The sequence below is a fragment of the Plectropomus leopardus genome, chromosome 9 (genome assembly GCF_026936395.1).
Source record: "Plectropomus leopardus strain MGB_pleo_1.0 chromosome 9, ASM2693639v1, whole genome shotgun sequence".
NCBI classification, from domain to species: domain Eukaryota; kingdom Metazoa; phylum Chordata; class Actinopteri; order Perciformes; family Serranidae; genus Plectropomus; species Plectropomus leopardus.
In genome coordinates this window covers 27,121,808-27,145,763 of record NC_142184.1, presented here as the reverse complement: position 1 = coordinate 27,145,763, position 23,956 = coordinate 27,121,808, and the positions used below count along the sequence as shown (strand labels likewise).

The window sequence follows — 23,956 nt, the reverse complement described above, 5'->3', positions numbered from 1 at the left end:
AACCTACTTCTCAATGTCAGCAAAACCAAGGAAATTTATCCAAAATAGTGTTTACCATTGAGAATAGTAAATTGTCTCATAATGTTCACATGTAAGGTGACCTTTTTCTTAATTTGAATGAAATCCCAGTCACGCTCTTGACTGACGAGCATGACTGTGGTCACTGTTAATACTCATCTTCTCAGTGTAACAGACGTGAGGGCTGACCATCTTACCACATCCCTTCTTATCATTTTAAATTTGGACTTATTAGTGAGTGGGAATTACTTTTTGGTTGAGGCCCACAGCAGGTGTGTAGAAAAGAGGGAGTTGCATTAAAAGCAGATTTTATGGTGGAAAACTGAACCAGCCATTCTTGAAATGTAGATTTTTAATTAATGTTGTCTCCACACTGTAAAGCTACACCCTGAAATCACAGATTGTTAACGTACGTTATTACTAAATGACAATACTTCCTCATGGAGGCAAATTGTGTTTTTTCTCCACATTAATTTCATGAGTTACTAGTCACACATTCATATTATAAACCCACCGATATATAATGATGTATTAATATAGAGCCAAATACCCAGCAGTATAAAAAGTAATTAAAATTAGCACCACTGTTACCAGCTGCAACATTTAATGAATGTATTAATGCATCAATTACTATAATCTAACTCATAATTTCATTCTGAAATGAATCATTCTGCATCATTAAAACATTTACCTTTGGTACTTCAAATACATTTTGATGCAAGTACCTTAGTACTTTTCTGTTTTGTAAGAGTTTGAATGCAGAACTTTTACTCATAACAGGCTATTTCTACACAATGGAATTGCTGCTTTTACTTCAGTTAAAGATTTGAGTCTGTCCGCCACGGCCAAAGGGTCACAGCTGAGTGTCAGAAACAGTGCATGTGTTATTATGGCTCCTGTTGGACACTATATAGCAGTAAATAAAGATAACAGATTATCAGTGATGCATGCAATAATGGTATTAAGTATTTCTGATGCAGAGCTACAAATTATTGCAAAAAAGAATGACTGCCCCTTTTGATTGGATGAGACTTTCAAACAGAGCATCAAATATCAAAGAGGTTACCTTTTTAAGACTTCAGCTGCATATCATTACACCAACAGGCCACTGCTCTATGAGTGTGGAGCTCTTCCCAACTTGAGCTATAGTTACGCTGTGTTTTAGTGCACTGCAAATAAAAAGTGTCATACTCTTAACACAAAATTAAAATGAGGTAAACATATTAACTTCACGTGTATTCCTGTTATTGCAGCTTCCATAGTCTCGTTTTACAGAGATAAGACTCACTGGGATGACTGCTGATTGAGGAGCGGAAAGCAACACCACCCGTACATGTGCCAGCAGCCTCGCTGTGAGGCCTGTGCTGCAGAGAGAACGGAGTGTGTGGGATGCTGAGGTGAGGCAGTCTCAGCCTGTGTGGGATGATGCTGGATGTTGTGGAGTAATATTGAGGAGCTGCGAGTGTGTGCAGAGAGTGCGGAGCCGCTGTGACCAACAATAAAACACAGCAGTTGTGTAAGGCAGCGCGGAGGAGTGGAAATCCAGGAATAAAATGGATGTACGAGCAGGACGGCGCTCACAAGGAGCAGGCTTCTTACAGTAGCCTTTTCATATAGAGGCGTATATTTAGACTCACATGCAGCACAAATCACATTTTCACAACTGATGTCGAACAAACCGTGGCAAAAATCTCTCCCCGTCTGATTCTGTTTTGATTTGAGCGACTGAGAGAAGTAGAATAGCCAATTTGTTTGGTATTCATGGATTTAACTACAGGGGTATTTCAATAAGGGAAAGCGTATAGACACAAAAACATGTCTCCTTCATTGCCCCTGTGCAAGCATCAGTTATAGGGTGTAATTTAGTTTGAATGTGAAAACTTTGTCGTAGGAGTCAAAATAAAAGATGCAAGGATCAGAATTGTGAGCTTATGTTTTTTTTTTAAAAAAAGGTGCGTTTGGACGACTTAAAAAGTATGTTTCCTACATTCCTGGCTTTCCTGCTGTTATTGCATACCATTCAGATCACAGGTCACACTCTAGTTTCCACATTATTACATAAGAAGAGTGCCCAGAGCAGCCTCTGGTTATACAGGAGACTTGTGCGGAGAAGCAGGAGGAGGAGGAGGAGGAGGAGGAGGATAAACAGGTATAGAAGATGGGAGTATATATAATAGGAAGAGGCCTCCAATGATGGATTACAAGAGGCGTAGTGGGCGGATGTGAGAGGAAACGAAAAGTCAGTTTGTGCCTCTCTGAGTGAAAATGACTCCATGAATGAGACGAGAGCACTTTTTGCCTGTACTGTAAAACACTACACCATCAGCCAGGACTCAGCCAGTCGCTGCTGGACACTGGACAATATTTTACTGTACGTTATTAACCCTCAAGTGAATTCATAGGGAAATCGGTTGGTTTGTTTAACAGCACAACATAGGGCATTAGAGACTTTTTTCCCCTGATGGCTGATAAGAGCTGATGAAAATGCAACTTCCATGTTCCAGTATATTTTTCCTCTAAAACAGAGATAACATGGTTGAAGAGTTATTCAGATTGCTTAAGTAAAAGTAGCAATACCACACTGTGAAAATCCCCCATTTTAAGTAAAAGTTAAGCATGCAGTACTCACTGTGCAGAAAAGTGGTCCCTGTCAGTCTTTTACTATTATATATGATGTTTTGGGATTACTGCTGCATTAATGTGTAGCTCTGATGCATTGAAGTGCTTATTTAAACCAACTATGATTGGGTAGTTTTATGTGCAGCAATGCCTGTTTTATAAGACCACGTTTGTGTGGATGGATTACTGAACCGGTAGTCACCAAATTTGGAGATACATGGCTTTCACTGGACAGGAAGGGTGTGAAAGACTGTGTCTCCATGTAGACAAAGTTGGTCGAATGCACAGTACTTCAGTAAATTTTGCACTTTATTTGGGTAGTCCATCTACAGATAGTTCATAGAGTAGGCCTATCTGTATCATTTCAACTGCTTATCAGTTGAGGTTCAAGTGTTTCCGCTTTTCTGCAGATGTTTAACAGATTATCAATAGAGCATATGTGACCATTCATGAACATAGTGTACCTCGGCCTACATGTTCTCAGGAAAATATTCTGAGAACATGTTGGCCTAGGTGTGGTCATGGATACAGATATCTCTGTGAACAGTCCGTTTAACATATACAAAGCTAAACAGTTGAATCTAAACTAATAAGCTGGTGAAATGTTACAGATAGGCCTACTCTATAAACAATCTGTAGATGGACAACCCAAATAAAGTGTTACCTAGATAAATTCCACTGCTGTTTATTGGTGCATTTCAGTGTTTTCATCAGCCACTTGGATACCAGTAAGCTGTCTAAAATAACCACTGTTAACCATATTGCAGCTCTCTGACAAGGCTACACCCAAATGGTGTCATAACACGTCATAAACATAAGCTCGCATCTCTCTCTGCACTAGTGACACAAAGACTGCAATAGCATGTGCACTTATGCACATTACTGGGTTTTAAATATGAGACTTTAAAATAAAGAGGCAACTTGTTGGAGCCACAGTGGTTTACCTCAATCACAGCTTTGTAGTTATTCATCACTTATTAACAGCATGTGCTCTCCTCTGTGCTGAGAGGAAACACTGAGGCTCTCTACAGACACATTCAGAGCGAAACCAGAGTCAAAGGCGAAGGAAGGAAGTTCGTCACTGCCTACTCCACCCAAAAACTGGTGGCCGGGCATCATGTAAGAGACAACGCTGCCTCTGGTGCAACATTTGTAGAGGAATGAGCTGGAGGGAGGCAGCTGAGGGCGACAACACTGCTCCTCGTCTCTCTCTCTTTCCCTCTTCCTGTATGTGGCTCTCCCTGCCTCCCTGCTCCTCCGGCTGCTGGCCGGAGCAGAGTAGCACACAGTAAAGCTGAACCGCCGGCTTTATATACCGGTCTATTTTTAGCCCCTCGCGAGCCCAACTATATTTAACCAATATGAGCTCATCGCCTGCCCGACTTGTCCAATGGGATGAGAGGTAGATAGCGGGGACTGTCCAATGGGAGGGAGCGAAAGGAGAGAGGGGGCGGGTTTCTCAAGAGCCTATCACCTGCAGTTAAACAGGCAGCGCGTGAGAGAGGAATGAGAATAGACCTCTCACTCTGCCGCTTTTCCAAAGCACCCCAAACCTTTGATCATAGAAAGCCAGAATCCTGGAAATTTATAAGATAACTTTTCAAATAGCCTCAGTGTGGTCATCTTTTTATCCCCACATTTTTGTATGCAAAACTGTGAAATCAGGGCTTTTTGCTCATATTAAGAGTAAATTAAACAGTTTGTCATTTGAGGAATAAGAAACTGTGATTTTGTTTACAGTCAAAATATCAAAAAATCTCATAATCTGCCAAAGCCAAGCTGTAGTTATTCCCTCTGGTTGTCTGTGCTTCATGCCTGCTCCTTTTATCAGGGTTCACTCTTTGAAGTCTGCAGCACAAGGCTGAATGTCAAGTGACAAGTCCAGAGACTCCTACGCATGTGAATATATTTTGGTTGGAATTTGTAGAAAAACCCCAAAAACTGGTGTTTGTGGTCTGCAATTTCCACAAAATATATTATGCACCATCTTGGATGATTTAAGATGATGCTAAAGATAAGCAGACGATCTATTGATGGGAGGAGACAGCCTTTACCTGCCTCTGAGGTGGATTCAGAATTCACCCCCACTTGTTTTAATGAAACATAAGACAAAAACATCAATACCTGTCATGGAGAGACCTAATTTCATGCCGGGTTCAACCTCAACTGGATGTTGACATGTGACATTGTAACACCCTGCAATGTCCTAACCCTCACCCTTTTGTAGCTTCCAAGTGAATCTCTGTGGTTTGGAGTTTAGTTTCTTTCCTGCATCCCTGTTTTTACTTTAGATTTCTGCTTTATTTTACCAATTCATGCTGCTTTCAGAGGTAAATGGGAGTCTGCTATGTTGCTGCCAAAAACACATCCTTATTTTGCTGCTTCATAATAAAAGCTTTTGCATAAATGGTGCTGCGGACAACATGCTTTTACACACTACAGCTCCCACAGGTACATTTCTTTTACCTGTCTGCTGTGTGATGGAAAAACATACATAAAAAAACCAACACAAAATAATAGGGGACTTTAGCCCGCTGCATTTGAATATTGTTACTCAAGACAAACCCTCATGAGTTAAAAACACACCTGCAGAGCTGGTCTGACGTGCCAAACCTAACTGAACCATGCCAAACCAGTCCAGGACTGTCGAAAAGCAGCATTAGCACTGCAGATTTCCTGTGGTTATGCTGCTGATGCACTGTGAGCGCAGTGAGAGTGATACCTCCTTCAACTACTACTGTGTTATTCATCGTTCAAATAGACGATCTTTGGAAATGACTTTGGACTGATAGGATGGCTGCTCTGTCTGAGGTATATTTTTTGTTATGACTTTGGAGTGAGGCTGTGACAAGGATTGCCCCATGATTGTGAGTCATCCATACACCCACCTATCCTGCTGTTTTATTTTTAGGTTGTCCGCACCGAAACACAACGCCCAGGGACCTATCTGTCCCCGTTTTACTTGTGGGACAAGAGTTTATAGTCAGCCTGACACATTTTAGCCTACTTACACAAACAAACCCAAAACCAAACTAAAACTCTGGCTTGAGCTTCAAATAGTCGACTGCAAAATTGACCTATTATGTAACTTCTCTGGCTTTCCTTAAATTGTCTCAACCAAAGCGCTAATGTTCATATTTCACTGTTGGCTCAACACTGGCTACCGTTTAGCACCAAGCGCGCTCCCGTGAGCCGCGCCCCCACACAAAAGGTTCCAACACATCATGACGGGAGCGCGCAGGGCGGTCAGACCTACTCCCTCCAAAACACTCACTCCACCCTGACATCTGCTCCATCACATCTGGTGAAGAATTTAAACCGAAACTTCTCTTTTGGTTTAGACCTGAGTAGCCAATATGAGAAATATAGATAAATAAAAAGAAATAGCCAAAATAATAAGAATAAGAATAAATAGCATATATATATATATATATAATATATATATATATATATATATATATATATATATATATATATATATATATATATATATATATATATATATATATATACTGAAATCAGATATGGCAGCAAAAGCAGAAACTACAGGCTATTTGAATAATTTATCAGATCGCAACTACAGTATAACTGCTTTATGCTCTATGTTGTACTTACCATAGAAATATATCAGAAGGAACCTTATTGTTTAACTTGCAATAATCTCATTTTGAGATGCATAAACACAATAGTTTCATGGGGATTTTATCACAGAAGGGTGGTGTTAATGGCAAATCTATGTGTTGGTGTTTTGGCAGCTCTTGAATATTAAATGTTACAAGTTTGGGCAAACGTGTATTTGTAGGCCATGTATAATAGTTTCTATAAGACAACGATGGTTTCGTATGAAAATGTCCTTTTCATTGCCCATGTAATGGAGTAAAGTGTCTGTTTAAAATCTTCTCTTTTTTTGCCCTGTGTGATTTAGAGCTGGGAGAGTAAATCAGGACCCAAAATAAATCCAACAGAAGCCATTATCTTTATTTTGTTTATTTGTTCATAAGTCTTAGACATATTTTGAACCACATGTAACGAGTTTCCTGTCCCAGGTGCGGTCTGCTGAGCTACACAGTCTCACACTGGCCTCTTGTGGTATAATGCTGTCATCACATATTAGTTGTATCAGTCAGTCAGATTTTAACTGTTGCGTCTCCTGTTGTTTCACCTTGCCGCACTTGTGGTTTTATTTTTTTATTTATTTGAATGGTTTTGTTCACTTTCGGCGCGGGGAAAGAGTCCTTGCTTAAGCAAAAAGGAAAAGTTCAGTCTCTCAGATATTCTCGCGGGATTCCGACGCGAGATCCCAAACAGGTAAGCGGCGTAAAGAAACGTAAGATGGCAGCACAGTCTCACCTGTAACATCACCAGACAGTTAAGTTGCAGACACAAGAGGCCACGGACCACAGCCACATTTTGGTAAGATTTTTTTACTTGTCCCAACTTACATTCAACCTAAATTTCTCTTCGCCCTCGTCTAAATATGACGCTGACACTGTTTTAAATAACGCTAACGTGTTAAAATAAACGCGTATGTACCAGCTACACAGAGACAAACCGCCCGTCCAAATAACGTCTATTTATTTAACAGAAATGTTAATTTTGTGCTGGTATTGAGACAGTTAGCTGTCTCTTAAACACGATAAAAATGTTTTCAAACAAATAATACACCTTAAGCTGTTTTGTCATTTCGTCTTCAATTTGTTATCACTGGTCTCTAATTCAAGCTAACAATCACGTATCAGTCACACTATTATGGTATGGCCCTGTTATATAAAACTTTACATAAAACCTTATGATTCATGAAAGAAATAATTTTCTCTCTCTGCCTCCAGTTTCACCAGTTTAAATATGGACCCCCAGTCCATGTTAATCAGCAGGCAAACACTATTTATGCTTTAAGGAAAAGCTAACTTCATGCCTTTTCTTTCTTTCTTCATAACACTTTCACCAACCATAACTATCATGTCCACGGTGAATTAGTGACATTAGGGTTCATATCAGCCTCAAAAGGGGGCACACATCTCATGAAACTAAATAACACAATGAGCGCTCATTAAATGATGCATTCAAACTCAACCAACAAAACACGGATTGTGCATGAGTAAATGAATGTGATTGTGTCAGTGTGTGTGTGTGGTTTGTGGAGAATAGCTGCGGTGGGATCTGAGACCAGTAATTACTCCAGCAGCAGAGCTCACACACTAATTGACGTCACTTGTTAGGGAGAAATCAGAGGCTTTTTGTTCAAGCTAGCTGGAGGTCATTAGTTGTGATTAAACAAAGCGACTGGTCAGGTTAGACCTTTTAATTATCCTGACCTGAGAGTCCTTGTAAGTCAGTTTTCTGGCTAAAATGAAAAAGGTTTAAGTGACGTTTTGAGTTTTTGAAGTGACAACACTGTTCTTCATGTTTGTCTTTTCCATCTTTTCTCCTTAGAGTTGTGACACGGAGACTTCAGTAAAAGGTGTCCCCTTAAGTTTTGTTGGCTGTTGATCCAAGTGCCCAAGAAGTGTCTTCATCTGAGGTAGCAATGTTAAGTGGCTAATGATCTTTTCTTGTTACAAGCCGTGACATGATTAACAAACCATGCACCAAGAGGCAGCAAATAGTGACTCACTGACTCACATGTTCAAACAATGACTGCAGCTTCCGCTGTTTCCTGCTTCGCTACTGCAGAAACATTATTGCAAAATGCCAAAATGTCAAACCAAACTTTTGCACTTTTAACCTTTTACCAGTGAGGTTTTCCTAGTGTGCAGAATTTCAACAGAGTAGCAAATGTGAACACTTCTAGTTCCATCCTACTGTTTTTTTCTGGATCTTTTGGCAGGAAAGGGGCTACACATCCTCATAGTAATGCCTCAGAGCAATTTTCATAAAGTCATTTCAAAAGTCCATTTTGTTACTGTCTCATCTCCAACTGATGAAACACAAAGGTAATCCAGACTATGGCTCGGCAATGTGGAGAAAATCAAATATCACCTCCGTACAGATAATGCAAGAATATTGTAGGATTGTATATTGGTACTTTCACAACATATTGACATAATGAGAAATTTGATAAATAATCATCGGTAATGCGGATATAATGACTAAGTGGGTAAAGGTGAAAAATAGAACAGCGGTCTGGTAAATTCAGATAATTTACATCGCTTCATTGTAATGCAGCCTTTAAAATCCAGAAAAGACACTGGAACTGAACTGAACACTAACTATATCACTGTACCCAAAATCTAACACAATATCGAGTCATATATCATGACATCGACACAATAACGATATATTGCCAAGTCGTAATCCATCCCTTTCAGCCTGTAACATTTGCAATCCTAACACACTGTATCTTGTAGGACTCTCTGATGGAAAAACCTGTGTTGCTCAGGATTGGTGGATTTTATGTTGACAGTTTGTCTAAAATATATTAAAGACCTGGCCTCGGTGGTTGGCATCTGTAGTGATTAGAGAAACAAAAACAAGAACATCAAACACAGATAATTAAACTAATTAATTCACAGCACTATCCACACGGTTTGATTTACAGGCGATCCTGAGATCCGGAGGGCCACAATAGAAACATCACAGCAATGAGAGGTAAGTAGTAAAGACTACTTCTGTTATGATAATAATCAGCAGAGCAGCACTTTGTCCCATGATGTGAACAACAGAAACATTAGATGTCAAGGTCACTCCAGCTGGGCTGGGCACTGTGCCATCACTGGAGGAGGGTTAGTCAGCCTCTATAACCATGAGGTGATTTCTTCCTCTTCTGTTAAATAATTAGGTAACTTAATTAACAAGCGTATTTTAGTCGATTTTCCCCTCATCCAATTAGAATTAGTAAATAGGTTGTGTAAATATCAGGACTTCTAATCATATACTTAAACTGCTGGGTCATATCTGGAAAAAAAAAAACAATCTCTACTAATTACACAATAGCAAACAAGTGTGGAGAATAAATCATTTACAAATCAGAAATCCTCGGAGAGCGCATACACTCGTTCATTTGCACGCAACCTAAATTCATTATTTATCCCGGAGAATGAATAAATTGTCCCCGTTAGCCTGCGATTGAACTTGAAGCTGGTGAAAAATTCAGCCGGTGCTGCTGTACCCCAGCGAGCCGCTATCTAATGAAAATAACAGAGAAAGAAACGAAGGCACGGCCTCTAATGATTGCATTTGGGTTGGGAGTGAAAAACCAAGAAAATAATGAGAGAGAGGAAAGAGACTTGTGAAAAGACTTTGGTACAGAAAAAGTGAAGGTTTGCTTTCGAATTGATTTCATGATCGCGCTCATTATAAATGCAGAAATAACAATAAACTCGGGTCAAAACATGACACTGCTTTGGTTTAATTGATGACTCAACATAAAGATCTAAAATAATATTATGCTGGGTAAGAGTAAACACCATTTTGAGTTTTATTTATGACCCGACCAAAATGTAAATTTGACATTGTTACTGAGTCTGAACGACCGCATATTGGTATGGCTGTATATCAAAATGTAAATAGTATAAATAACAATAAACTGGGTCAAAACAACCAGTTTTGGGGATGTGATGGTGACCCAGTGGTTTTTATGCTTATGAGTACTGCTTAAACTTTGACGAGTACTGCGTCAGTGCTAGATTGGCCTGTACTGGATAGCACAATTGATCCAATTTGGGTTGAAACCGACCCAATATTTCATAGTGTGTGCCTTTAAAAAAAAAAAAAAGCATAAAAGAAAAAACCTTGCCTCATCAAAGCCATTCATATCGGTGTAACACTAAAATCTGGTGATCTGTCACATTCTGTGAGCCAGATCCAGACTATGTTAAGAAATTGTTGAGTTTTGTGAGTATTCGGGGGCTTGGGTCACAGATTCAATGCAAATTTGCAACAGTTGCAACAGGTCTGCCATTGTCCTGACATTGTGACATGACATCCACTCTGCACACATGTGCTTGATGCCTGTAAAAAAGAAAAAAAAACCGTCCCTGACATGTAAAGACCTTTACTGTAAGAAAAAAAGGTGCTGAACATCTGCTGTTGGGCAACTCTTATCCACGCTGTTGTTCCTGTTTCTTTTAACCCACTTTTATGACATGATTTCATTTTAACTGCAAATACATCACACATAGAGTTTGTATGCAGGTATGCATGCTTATATTGCTTTTCTTATTGCTTTTCTTATCTTTGTAATTGTAGTTTTTTTTGTATTTTATCTCATTTTTATGCTTGCTACATGATCTAAATTTTTCCCGTCATGTAGTTTGTCTCATTCTTTGTGTGCCTTCTGTAAAACTCAGCATAATCATTAGTGCTGGTATGTGTCATATGTTAAGAAAGTAGGGAGAAGAAAAAAAAGTAAGTGAGAGGGTAAGTGCAAAAGAAACAAGAGTGAAAGAGAGGAAGTGAGAGACTGAGAAAATGAGTGAGAAAGATTGTAATAAAGATGAAAGCTAATTTGTCTCTCTGATTTCCACTTAAACTAGGTTTAGCCGGAGCAGTGAATAGGCGTGCGTGCCTGCGTTTGTGTGTATGCTGGGTGGCCACAAAGATCTGGGATCCTGCTCCCTCCGCCTCCCAGAGAGAGCGAGAGACAGACAGAGAAAGAGAGAGAGAGAGAGAGAGAGAGAGCGCGCAGTCACATGCGGAGAGGAGCTGGGACGAGAGACAGAACAGAAGAGAGCTGTCAAGCTGTGAGGAGGCAGCGGAGAGACGACTTAGTTTTTTCTTGGAATACATTTTCCCCTCCATCTCTGAAGCCCACACACACACACACACACTGAAAAAATATAAACACACAAACACACAGATGGCAAAGTGAGTGTGTGAGTGCTGCTGTTTGGAGTGGTGAATTATTTCCAGGATCTGGACTTACTCAAGACTGGATCCAGCATCTTTGTGACTTGGAACCGTGTTTTGAACAGTGCAACTCTGTTAACAAAGAGTGTGCGTCCCTGTGTGCGCAAGGGCAGGATTGATCACCTCACCTGAATGCAACACAGATTTTGACACTTTTTTGGCACTTGTGAGCTGCCATCATTTGCAAGATTGGACTCACTCTTGGACTCAGTGGGCATTTCTGTGTGAGGAGGAGGATGTGTTGGCCGCTGACAGCGCTCCTGCTAGCCCACCTCGGGGCTGCCTTTACGGGGGCGTGGAAAGCATCTCAACCAAGACTGCAGTTCACACACTCCGGTAAGAGGCTTTTTGTTTTAACTGGTTGAAGTCTTTTTACTGTCAGATACACTTGTCCTACTCTCATACTCATTCGCACACACCACACACACACACACACACACATACACACAAGCAGGGTAACAGGAATCATGAACCTCTTCTCATTTCTCACTTTTCGTTGTGTCGTAATGCTGCCCACACACTTTTCTGTGATTTGAGGAGCACATATTATACCTTTTGCCTTTCTGTCCCTCTACCTGTTTTTCTTTCTTTCCCACCCTGTCTCCTTTACTCCATCTCTGTAATCACCTGCACTGAATTCACCCTCTTCCACTCATCAAGTTAAGTGGCGAAAGCCTCGTCTTTGGCCCACCTCACTTTCTTTTTCCACCATGAGGTCAGGTCAGATTTGGCATCATATAAGTGCTCATTTTGTTTCTCTAACACAGTCGTAATGTTAGAGATTGGGTTTTTTTTTCCACCCTAAAATTACATATTCAGCGGATCACAGTTATAGCTGCTGTCAAGGTTATAAGACATTTTACAGGAAAAGTTTATTCCAACTTCAGTCTGATTTTCATAGATTTGTCCATCATTTATTTCAGTGACGATAACATTGTAAAGTAGTTGCTGAGATCTGGAGACATTGCTACAACAAAGTCAGATGGGATATCAAACACAGGTCAGACTATCAGGCGAGTTAGAAACAAGACAAAAGTGTAGCCAGATAATCCAGACCACTTCATTTGTAAGTAAAACTGAGCTGATATTGATCTATTATTCTCTTAATACACTGGGAAACTGTGTTAATACACTTACAGAAAGTAGAGTGGGTCAAAGGTGAACGATCAAGTCAGTCTATAATCTGTGGTGGATGTTTACAAAAGACAGTTTGGTTTATAGTTTTTCTTTCCACCTGTGTTCTGTCTCCCAAATTTCTCTCCCAAATAGTTTGGCTAATCTGCAAGTTTGTTTAAAACTTGTCTGATCAGCTGACACTCTCTGTGGCTTGCCCTTCTGAACTTTCTTTTTAGAGATACAGATGAGTTACAGCATCTCTGGAACTTGGTGACCTCAATGTTAATATATTACGGAATAATAGAGAAAACTATGAAAATAAGAGGTGGAATCATCCTTTAACACCTTTACTTGCAGCATCTTATCATATCAGTTACATAGTTTCAATTAATATTCAAATTAATAAGGATGGCTTCAAGAATGCAGCTAAGCAGCAATTTTATTGCCTTTAGACTTAATTCTTGTCCAAATAAAGTCCAACATCTTTGAAACAATTTAGAAATTAAACTTCACACCCGAAGAGATTATCCCATTATCGTCATTTTTGACAGGACAAGACACCCCCCTCAGGATTTGAAATTAAGTGTCTATGTTTGTTAGTTTCAGTTATGGCTAACAAAGAAATTATTATCTCCTGGCAGAAGTCCCAGATCCAGATCACCACCAAATTAAGTGTTTTTGGCCCTAAGCTGATCGGTCCACCACAGTGAAAACCAAGAAGAGGTCGCTGGAAAAACTTGCAGACAGACACAACAGAACCTTCATAAAAACAAGAAGGGCAAACCATAATTAATTTTGGCTTAAACATGAAATTTCAACTATTTGTTGAGCATATGCTGTGGTGGAGAGCTGCATTTTACTTTGGTATCCTGAAGTGTGTTACCCTCCCATTCTCCTTGTCTGTCTTTTTCTTCACGCACTTGTTAGTTGCCGCTGTGCAGCATGTAGCATAAATGCATGTTGTTGAATCAACATGCCAGTGTTAAACAGAGGCCGTCCCTCTGGTTAGCAGGTTTATGCATGGTTGAATCTGAGTTTACGGGTTAAAAGCTTGCAGCTTGTTGTTGGCATTCATTTTAAGCTTGTCGAAACAGCAGTGGGGTGGGGTTTGCCTCACTGGAGAATTGAAGAATGATGTGACGGACAACGAAGCTAAGATGTCCTGAAGCATCAGTCCACTCCTCCAAACAGGATAGAATTCAACACTTTGACCCATGTTGGGTGTTTTGCTTTTTGGGTAAAACAAAAAAACAAAAGGTAACGGTCAAATGTAATGAAAAAGTGAAGATCTACAGATTGTAATTAAAACAGGATTTGGGGTTCGATCTTTTGCCCTCTCAGCCATGTTTACAGTAAATCGCCTTCAAATTAAAAGCTTCTTTGAGGCATCCAGGCCTTTAGTTACGGTGATATAAATTCATCTCCTTTAATCATGTTTACCAGACACCATAGAGTAAGAAACCAACTGATTACACGTTCTTACATAAGCCGAAACACAAAGGGTCTGTGAAGTGGATGTGATAAGGCTGAAGTCGACCAGTCGTGACCTAGAAAGTACAGAGAGAGGGAGAAGGGAAACCTTGTTGGAGTCTCCCAGGTGGGAATTTAGCTCTAATGAAATCTGAATGTGAGAATGTGAAGAGCTGCTAAAGTAGCGCCATGCATGTTTTGAATGTGTGTGTGTGTGTGTGTGTGTGTGTGTGTGTGTGTGTGTGTCTTTGCAGGCATACATGAACTACAGTATGTGTATGTATGTCCTTGAGTATGTATAATGTGTTTGTGGTAACTTGGTAACTATGCCTGAATGCACTATATATGAAGTGTACAAAAAATGTGTGTGTTGGCGCATATGTGTAGCTCTGTTTAAGTCACTTTGAAGATAAGAGCTTGTGTATGTTGTGTGTGTTTTATGTGTACTCTCATAGAGCTGTTTCAGTTCCAATATCTCTGCCCACCTCAGTCTTTGTTGTGTATTCTGCTCATGACTTTGAACAACTGAGGTTTGCGTTTGTTTGACTGTCTGTGTTTTATAGCTACAGTGGCCAGTATGTGCATCTTTGGGAAGAGAACAAAAAGAAATGCGTGATGTGATGCATGTGTGTAAGGACTGTGATGTCCACCACCATGCGTGTATGTGTGTGTGCGCGCTCTTTCTCTCTCTCTGTGGGAGCTCCATGCTGTGGTCATTTCCCTTCCCATCACCGCGGAGGTTTTTCTCAGACAGTGGGAGGAGATTTTTTGTTTGGGAATCGCTGTAATTAGAAAAGGATTTCAGCTCCACTTAAACACTTTGTGAGGATTTTTAGCATTTCGGAGACACTGCACATTTTCCTTCATCTGTTTAGCTCATAGCTGACAAAACAGACAAAGGGCAGAGCTTTACAGCGCAAAATAATGAAAGAGTAAAGCAAGAAAAACTACAAGGAGAGAACAGCTACAGCAGATAATAAAAAGAAATCAAATTGTATAAGTATTTACTCACCTATTTATTTTGTAGTTTTGAGTATGTGCAGTTTGAGGTCAGTAATTCAATTGACCTGTTAATAAAATATACATTTTAAAATATAAGACAAATTATATGAAAACATAGAATATAAAAAAAAAATGAAACGTGAAACTGCACAGAAATTACTGGTTAAAATTTCATAAAAGCACCAATTCAGCAAACAGGTGTTATTAAATCTGCTACTCTGATAGTGCTGTTTCACTTATGCCAGCAAATTCTGCAATTCATTTTTAATGCACGATATTGGAAGAAAACTGTGCACTGTAGATTTGTGCCAACTAAAAACCTAATAATTTAGCGTAATTTACCATTTTATTTCCTCTACTGGCTGAGAAACTGCTCCAACCAGTGTGCTATTGAAACAAAAACCACACTGGAGAAACTCTGAAATCCATCAATCTCAAAATGAGGTTTTTTTGACATAGAAAGACTTCACCAGCCAGCAACCATAAACTATTTTATTCAACCTACCAGTTAAAACGTCTGACTAAACCTGTGTAGCAAGTCTCGGCAACTCTTAAGTATGTACTGTATTTACTCTGGAAAAAATGACAAAACTGTAAATATACTCACTCGGTAGTGTTGATGTGATGTGAAGACTGATTAAAACACAGAAGGATTCTTGGAAACAGTTTTAGACCTCTAATATTGCGGTGGAGCTGTTTTTTTATAAGGTAAACCCTGCTTTGTTTCTCTTGTGCACATGCACAAGGACACACATGCATGAGAGCGCTTTGTAACCAGTACACAGTCCTACCATGTGCTGCAATATGCCAGCAAAGGGGGGGGTGATGAAGAAGACTGCATGGTAGTATACATGAAATGTCTTCAAACTTTCCCAACTACCTGTAAAATTGCACCTAGCAGAGGATGGTTTCGATCCATCGACCTCTGGGTTATGGGCCCAGCACGCTTCTGCTGCGCCACTCTGCTGTAAATCACCCCAGATGGGATTCGAACCCACAATCCCTGGCTTAGGAGGCCAGTGCCTTATCCATTAGGCCACTGGGGCTTGCTAGTTGGTACTGGAGAGATGTTTTTTTCATTAAACTTGGCTGTCTCTGCAGTTGAAAGATGCAAATACTGACTGTAGAAAACAGAGAGCGTTTTCCATTAGACCAATGGGGCTTCATAGCACAAAGGCTGACCCAGCTGACCTTGACAGTGTAGTCGTTTTTACACAGAGATCATACGGTAGGGCTGCCACGAAGTCCGAGAGAGAGAGCGCTCGCTTCATGGATGAGGGAGGTGAGGGAGAGATGAGATCCCGACCCCCGACAGTTTCAGCGCATCAGGTGAGAGAGGGACACTGTGTGCCACAGAGCTTCAGTGTTATGTGAGAGAAAGTCTGGTGTGTCTCCGACTGCTTGTCAGCTTTTGACACTTTATTGTTTGTAAAGTTAAAAAAAAAAAACCTCACAGTTATCACTACAATAGTCTGTGTCAAGTGTTCTAAATTAGTCTGCTAAATTTCGTTGTGTATCTGAAGTTATAAGTATCCTCATTATGTAAGATATTGAAATTCACCTGCTCTGTGCTGCGGGCTAACGTGTTTGCGTTCTGGTGCTGCTCATGCCGACACAAAAATGGCTCGACTCAGGTCAATAAACCCGTTAATAACCGTTGGGTAAAATGATCATTCCTGTCACTGTGTGTATGACAGGTGCAGCAGCAGGATCACAAACACTGAAATGACATACATCCTCTGCAAAAAAAAAGTCTAAATTGATGAATACTTGAATAGCCGAATATGTGTGTCCAGCCCTAGATTTTAGACGATTAACTCTAGACGGATTACACTATTGACTATTCTGAGTGACCAAAAATATATGTTTATTGATTTAATGTCACTGTGTCAGTCAGAAAGCAGAGGAAGAAACCTCACAGTAAACTGTGTTAGCAGAGGATGGTTTCCATCCATCGGCCTCTGGGTTATGGGCCCAGCACGCTTCCGCTGCGTCACTCTGCTGTCAGTAAACTTGAACACTGTGTATTTTTGAAACGATACCGGCACCTTTTTTGGGGGGTTACTTTTCTCTCTGTAATATCAGAAAATATCATCTCTCAACAAGCTGCAGGAATGATGTAATCCTGCTCTCTTAGGTTAACCCGGCATCATGTTAGGTTCAGGCTGGAGAGGGAAATGCCACCAAGAGCCACGATTTGTCAATTGTCACACAGCAGCCTGGCTGAGCACACTGACTTCCCAGTGACCAGTATTGAAATTTAGAAGGAATTAGTACTTGTAATTTAGAAGGTACTCTTAAAAGCACCAAGTTTGGTAATTAGCCCTGGCTGTCACCCAGATGGGACTTGAACCCACAGTCCCTGGCTACAACAAAGCAACAATATGAAAGGCTCAAACATTGGCATTCAGTAACAACAACACGCTGGTTCTGCTGTGGCAGTAACAGAGAAAACAAAAAGAATAAAGAGAAACAGAGAGAGTAGGGGGAGACAAGGGGCAGACAGTAAAGCTGCAGAACATATAGAAGTTGTAATCCCTAAAGTAGTGTAAACCGGTTATTTTGCACCAACAATTTTGACACGAGAGAGGCAGTTCAAAAATTTCAGTCATGATAATCATTTTTCTGTCCTGAATGTTTCTGTGGCTCTGTTGGGAGGTTAATATAGTTTGGGAGTGCAATAACAAACTATGGAGTTTGAAATCAGATTTGCAAGTTCCCCACAAGTACAATACTAAATCAATTAGTACAGTTAGCTTTTGTACAAGGTAGATTTATTGTCATTTTTCTTAAATGTGGTTTAAGAAGAAATGAAATTAAGTCTGTGAACTTAAGTCTGAACAGGGGTTATAGCAAAGAAGACTGTGAACCATATAGACCTGCCAGTTACACCTTGACAGCTGTTACACAGAAGGAGAGAGAGTTCCTTTCACTGTCTCAGAGATGTGCTCTGATCGGTGAAATGTAATAAGACTGACCCGACAGCTTCATGTGTCTGGGAAAAAAACCCAGCTTTAAATACTTAAATACATGCCTGATTACCTCCTAAACTCCAATCTTTCTCTTAATGACTAAATTATCCCAGCTATTCACTCAAATTTCATGTCGCCCATATGTAAGAGTGGGTTAACACACACACACACACACACACACACACACACACACACACACACACACACACACACACACACACACACACACACACACACACACACACACACTTGAGTGTAATGAGTCCATTATCCCAGCCATTCTGTGGACGGTAGTGTGATTTTCTTGATGATTGATGGCAGTTAGAGATACCGTCTCTGTACCACACACACACACACACACACATATGCACAAAAGGGACATTTTCCTGCAAAGCATCAGCTGAAACATATACAGAACTATTGAACGGATCACATTGGAAACACCACATTAAAGAACACGTACTGTATACCTCAACAAACACAATCAGACAGAAGCAAGAACATTCAAGAGGCAAATACGTAGACAGAGAAAAGGGTCATGTATACTGATGTGCTCACTACACACACACACACACACACACACACACACACACGCACACTCAGACAAGCAAGTGCATAAACATGCAAAAACACATTCACGGGAGGGTCTTTTACAGGAATGTTCCCTAATGACTAATTTCCAGAAGTTTGACCTAAGACCAGTAGACTCGTCCAAAAGTAAGACAAAACACTTAGAAAACAGTCAAAATTGAGCACAGTTCATTTTATTAGGTTATCAGAGAAAATATTGTGTATATTATAATAGCAGTTTGAAACTGTTAATCACATTTTCCAATAAACAAATCTGCTGAAATGTGCGACAGTCTCTTTGCACTTTGCATTATAAATTCACATCCTACAAAACATGACAACAACTTACTAAATGGAAGTTAACAAACAATAATCTATTTTCTCTGTATATAAGTCATCTTCAATCAAAAAACATGCACACTCATGCGGCAAAACTCCTATGCATAACTGTGCATTCAAACTGACACACACACACACACAAGCCCTGGCTTCTGAGAATCTCAGTGCTTCAGACTAATGACAAGCCTAAACACCTCTCTCTTTCAGCCTTGAGTAAACATCCAGCCGATGCAAGTCTATGTGAAGGGTCAGACATTCTTTCTGTGTTCTACATCCTGGGCACGCAAGTCTGAGAGAGTGCACATGTGTGTTTGTGCATTTGTGTGTTAAAGAGAAGGAGAGCCTCTCATGATCAGAGCCACTCTCACATGCCATGCTTTGTATCTCGATATTAAGTTTAACCAGCTTGTATTTCTGATGCCAACTAGCTAGGGGCATTTAACATTTAATCGATCATTTGTGCACATCAGTAGTGTTATACATACTTGCATGCAGAGACAAACACACACACACACACACACACACACACACACACAAACAACCACCTTAACTGCTGTCACAGCTCCACCTGCAGCAAACTTTCAAACTCTGCCATGCAAGAATATAAAGAATTTTCATCACAATCGCAGTATAAAGCTTCATAAATGCCTCAGAGGAGGTTTGGATGGTTTATTAAGTCACTGTGAATCTATTTTCCCACATGGAGAGAGAGCCATGTTTTATTCATTCAGCGTACACTTGGTGAATTGGTTTGCGGCAGACATTTAATGTTGATCAGTCGGTGGAGAATATTTGAATTGAATCATATGAGTGGAGACATTGGCTTTCAACTTTGACCTCTATACTGCCGATTACTTGTGATGTTTGTGAGTCAGGCGTTAAAAGTTATCCCGCTGTTTCCCCCAGTGTTCTTCTGGAGAAATGCCCAACTCATAATGTAAATGCAAATGAGTCCTTTTCAATTGCATGCCATTAGCATGCAAATTGCTTGGTTATACTAAACGTTAGATTAGTTCATCAGTGTCCAGATGCATGTTTGCACATGTGCGTGTTTGTAAAATTCTATTTAGATTTCCACAGAGAAAAAAAAAGTCTTACACAAATAAAAGATGCAGTTTCAATATATATTCAAATACTTACCATACATGTTGTGACTTTATAATAGATAAAGCCCAGGTGTTGCACAGTCTTTCCCCGAGACAACACCGGTGATGAAATTTAAGGAGCCATAAACAGCTGCTTTCATACAAAACCCAGATGAGCTGTCTGTTTTTAATAAAGTAGAAGGACGTTTTGTGGTTGTGTTGTCTGAGAGAAACCCATAGACACACTAAACAGCAGCTTATTTGGCCACCGTTGGACTCCATCTAAACCAGATCCAGATAAATGCGAGTAAAACTTTAATATCTCCTTCACTGTAAAGGGGATTGAATATTATTCACGCACAGTATTAAAACAAATATCAACAAATTTTACAATGAAACTGTAAAAAAGCTTTGTCACAAATATCAACTTCAGGACGTTTTTACTTTTCTTGCATGCAATAACCTCTTTGTTAGCTAGCTAAAACTTTCCAAACTCAACAAACTCCTAACCTTGAAATATATCTTTGTGTACTTTTAAAAAATAAGCTCAGAGGATCAGGAAATACAAATAAATTCCTTGCTGGTTTTCTTTTCTTTTATAAAAATAATCCCTTTCCACAAGCATTTTTAATAGCTATATATACATTGAGCAACTTACATTTCAAATGAAAAATGAAGAGATTAAAGCAATATAGTTAACTGCTGGAAATACGGTGTTTTAATAAAACTAAGCTATCTATGCCATAGAATGATGGAAATGCTATGATTTTGGTTCCACATGACAAGCGAAAACAGAGGGAAAGGGCTTGCTCTGGGGGAAGAAAACCTACAACTACTAGAATGTACTGCACTGCCTCAGACCAATAAATGCCTCTAATTGGGTGACCTAATGCTCATACTCATCTAAAAACCTACATAGTGGCTGGTGGTATTACAGTTAAATGGTAACTTAAAAAGCCTTCAGCCTTCATTATTACAATACTGGAATCAGTGTGGTGCCCACTTCCTGTTCACAAACCCTCATGTTACAGCTACAGGGCACTAAAATATGTTTCTGGAAACATTTTAGGTGAAAACTGGACAATACAGATTTGTGGCTTACATTTGACCAGCACTGCCTAGTTTAACAGTTTGATTTGAGTTTGGTCTGAGACAGAGGGGCAAGTCTTGCTCTTTATCTGCTTCTATACTCAACTGTTCAACTTTCAAACATCTCTGTACTTTGGCAGTTGTAATCATATAGTATTTAGGATGGACTGAGCTTATTTGCTACTTAGTACCCAGGAATCCTACATTTACGTGAAACTATCATCTTTGATACGTTTCTCAACAGATGTACCAGGATATATTTAACCTCAGTTCTGTTTGCGCTGTTGTCTCTTTATGAATTCATTTTGTGGTGTTGAGGCTGCAAGTTAAGAGGTGAGAGTTGGTTCCTCCACTTTTCCCCCCCTACCTCACCTTTCTCTTCTCTCTGTGTACTAATAAAGCACAAAAGCCTTCAGAGTGATATTAAAAATCAAGAGATATTTCATTATTCATTTATTCTTTCAGATCTGTTTCTATCTAGGCCAGTGCTTTCCAGGCTCAGGGCTGGGGATGTTGCTGAGATGTGGATTTCACTGGGACGGTTATCTGGCACAGAATCAGGCTATTCTCTATTATTAATTTTAATGGAGGCAGTCCCCAACGGTGGCGCTACCATTGCTTGTCACTATTGAAGTCAAACGGCAGCTGTTTGCTTGTCCCACACTTCAGAAAAGTCTCGAGTAAGGCTGCCGCTTTCTCTTGAAGAAGACGTTATGTTGCAGGTTGTTTGAATACTAATTTTGCAAAATATAATGCATAGCTGTAACCCAGGATCCTTAAAAAAGACTTTATCCTTTCTCTGCTGTTTAAAATCACTTTTCCAGAATATTAGAAGGGCCTGATAAATTTGTACTTGCAACCAAACTTTAGGCTCTTATTAAGACATAAAAAAAACCCTGATTAAGGGGCTTGGAGCTTGAGGGTTTTCTCCGCTCTTTGGACAGAAACAGTGAGGAGAGTCTAATTACACCCTTGCTTTGGCAACAACAGCCCCTGACAACAGTGGACATGCTGTAAATTTACCCTCGAGAGGTTTCTGGTGTTAATATCTGACGTTATCTTTAGCCTGAAGCCTGTAATTAAGCAAAAAAACCCCACTAGCTTCATATTTCTTCTATTTCCCTGAAGAATTAATTTGCTCCAATCTGCCCTGCTCTCAGTAATCTACAGCTGAGTTTCTCACCTCTTCTCTGTGGCTCTTACTGTGTGTCAGCATTTCTTTCCCAATATAACTTTCAAAAGACACGAGAAAAGTTTTCACTCCTTTTTACTCAGGTGCCTTACACAAGTGGCCAGGGGATTTATAGACATTTATGAGCTAGGGCAAAATGAATACATAATTGAAGTGTTATTGGCTGGAAAAAGTTTAGTAAAGCTGATGTGGACATCTTGGGTTGTTTTTCAGCTTTGTCCAGACATATATTTCACACTACATTCCTTTCACTTTAGCTGCATGAGTGAATTTAATCCATAAAGACACACTTGCCTTGTTGGCCAGCTGGAAGCCAGAGGTGGACGGGATCAACAGTGCTATGACCACCTCTAACCAGCAGTTTACCTCATTAGCTGTAGATTAGGGCGGGCTGGAGAGACGCAGGATATAATGGTGTTTAGACACATAGCAGACACTCAGGCGCTCATTCCCAAAGGAAATATCAAGCTGTCACTTTTTCTACAATGGTTGTGAGGAACTTGATAAACTGAGTATAACTTAAAGGAAATTGACAGCTAGTAGACTCGAGTCAATCCTCAGATTAGTGCACAAGATCTTTAACCCTTGGTTTAAGCGATCAGACATTCCCATGGCAGCGTAAACAAGATGAAACCACAAGAATTGAGAATTAAATTCTTGTGGTTTTGGTCTGTTTTGTCACTGATGGAAACCTCAGACAAGTGCCACAAAAGGTTGGAAGTCAGACTTCCGTTTCCTGTTTAAACTGAACTAGAACTTATCAGAAAACAGAGAGGATGTACAGCGACAGATAGTGTATTTTATCATCTGGCTGGGCATTAAAGTAGGGATTCATCATAAAGTTGACCCCCAAAGCTGTTTGTAAATATAAATCTGGACTCACTGTAGACATCAGGACCATCAGTATCATCAAATGACAGCTACTTTTTTATGGTCACCCATTTTTCAGATGTAGAGATATCTTTATTGCCCATTTGCAAATGTGAATGTCCACAGAGCGTACTGTATGTCTAACATGCTTTGATCCTGTGCCAAGAAGTAGAAGCCACAGACAATTTAAAGACTGCAGTGATTTTTCACTCTGATGGGTGCAGACATAGAATTTTTTTTTACCAAAGTGTCAACTTAACTCTCATGTAATGAAATTCATGCTGAGTGCTCACTCGTCTGTGAGTGAACACAGTGCTGATTTTCATGAGTATCTGTCACCAGTCCAGGCCACTAAGGGTGATTGTTTCCTCTTGAGTTAAGGCAACTTCATAGACCACAAATCTCAACCTTTGCCAGCATAAAGTGGCACTTATTTGAGTAAATCTAAAGCTCTAAAGTCACAGTTATCTGTTATTTTCTTAGCAATAGGGACATCATTTTGAATCCCTGAAGTATGCCTGCAAGGTAAAAAAAATGCTTGAGGTGAGTTTTGTTGCAAATGAAGTTCTTGTTTGGGGTTTTGTTTTCAGTGCAACAAGTCTGTTTGCTAAAGGAGCGTACGAGTTTATTTGTAAGATGAAAACACACACTATTTGGTGAGATTAGATTACCGTCATCATCATTTAAGACATTTACTGCTGGTAGAAGACAAAACAGTGATTTGGGTCTTCTGTGGTCTTTTCTCTTTATCTTTTTCATCAGGATGA

At 39.8% G+C, this 23,956-nt stretch overlaps 1 protein-coding gene and 1 non-coding gene across 3 annotated transcripts in view; one reads left to right on the top strand and one right to left on the bottom strand.

Annotated features, from left to right (window-relative positions):
• Window positions 1-6,947: 6,947 nt before the first annotated feature.
• The window catches only part of sema3h (sema domain, immunoglobulin domain (Ig), short basic domain, secreted, (semaphorin) 3H), a 74,228-nt gene continuing 57,219 nt past the window's right edge, over window positions 6,948-23,956 (top strand). For both annotated transcript variants that reach the window (XM_088082413.1, XM_042491601.2), the window contains exons 1-4: window positions 6,948-7,050; window positions 8,071-8,158; window positions 9,176-9,225; window positions 11,112-11,820. In XM_088082413.1, the coding sequence (XP_087938539.1) occupies window positions 11,721-11,820 (100 nt within the window). In that variant the 5' untranslated portion in view covers window positions 6,948-7,050; window positions 8,071-8,158; window positions 9,176-9,225; window positions 11,112-11,720. The remainder of the gene's footprint in view (window positions 7,051-8,070; window positions 8,159-9,175; window positions 9,226-11,111; window positions 11,821-23,956) is intronic.
• On the bottom strand, window positions 16,046-16,118 carry trnar-ccu (transfer RNA arginine (anticodon CCU)). Its single transcript has one exon. It is a non-coding gene; the product is annotated as a tRNA-Arg (tRNA).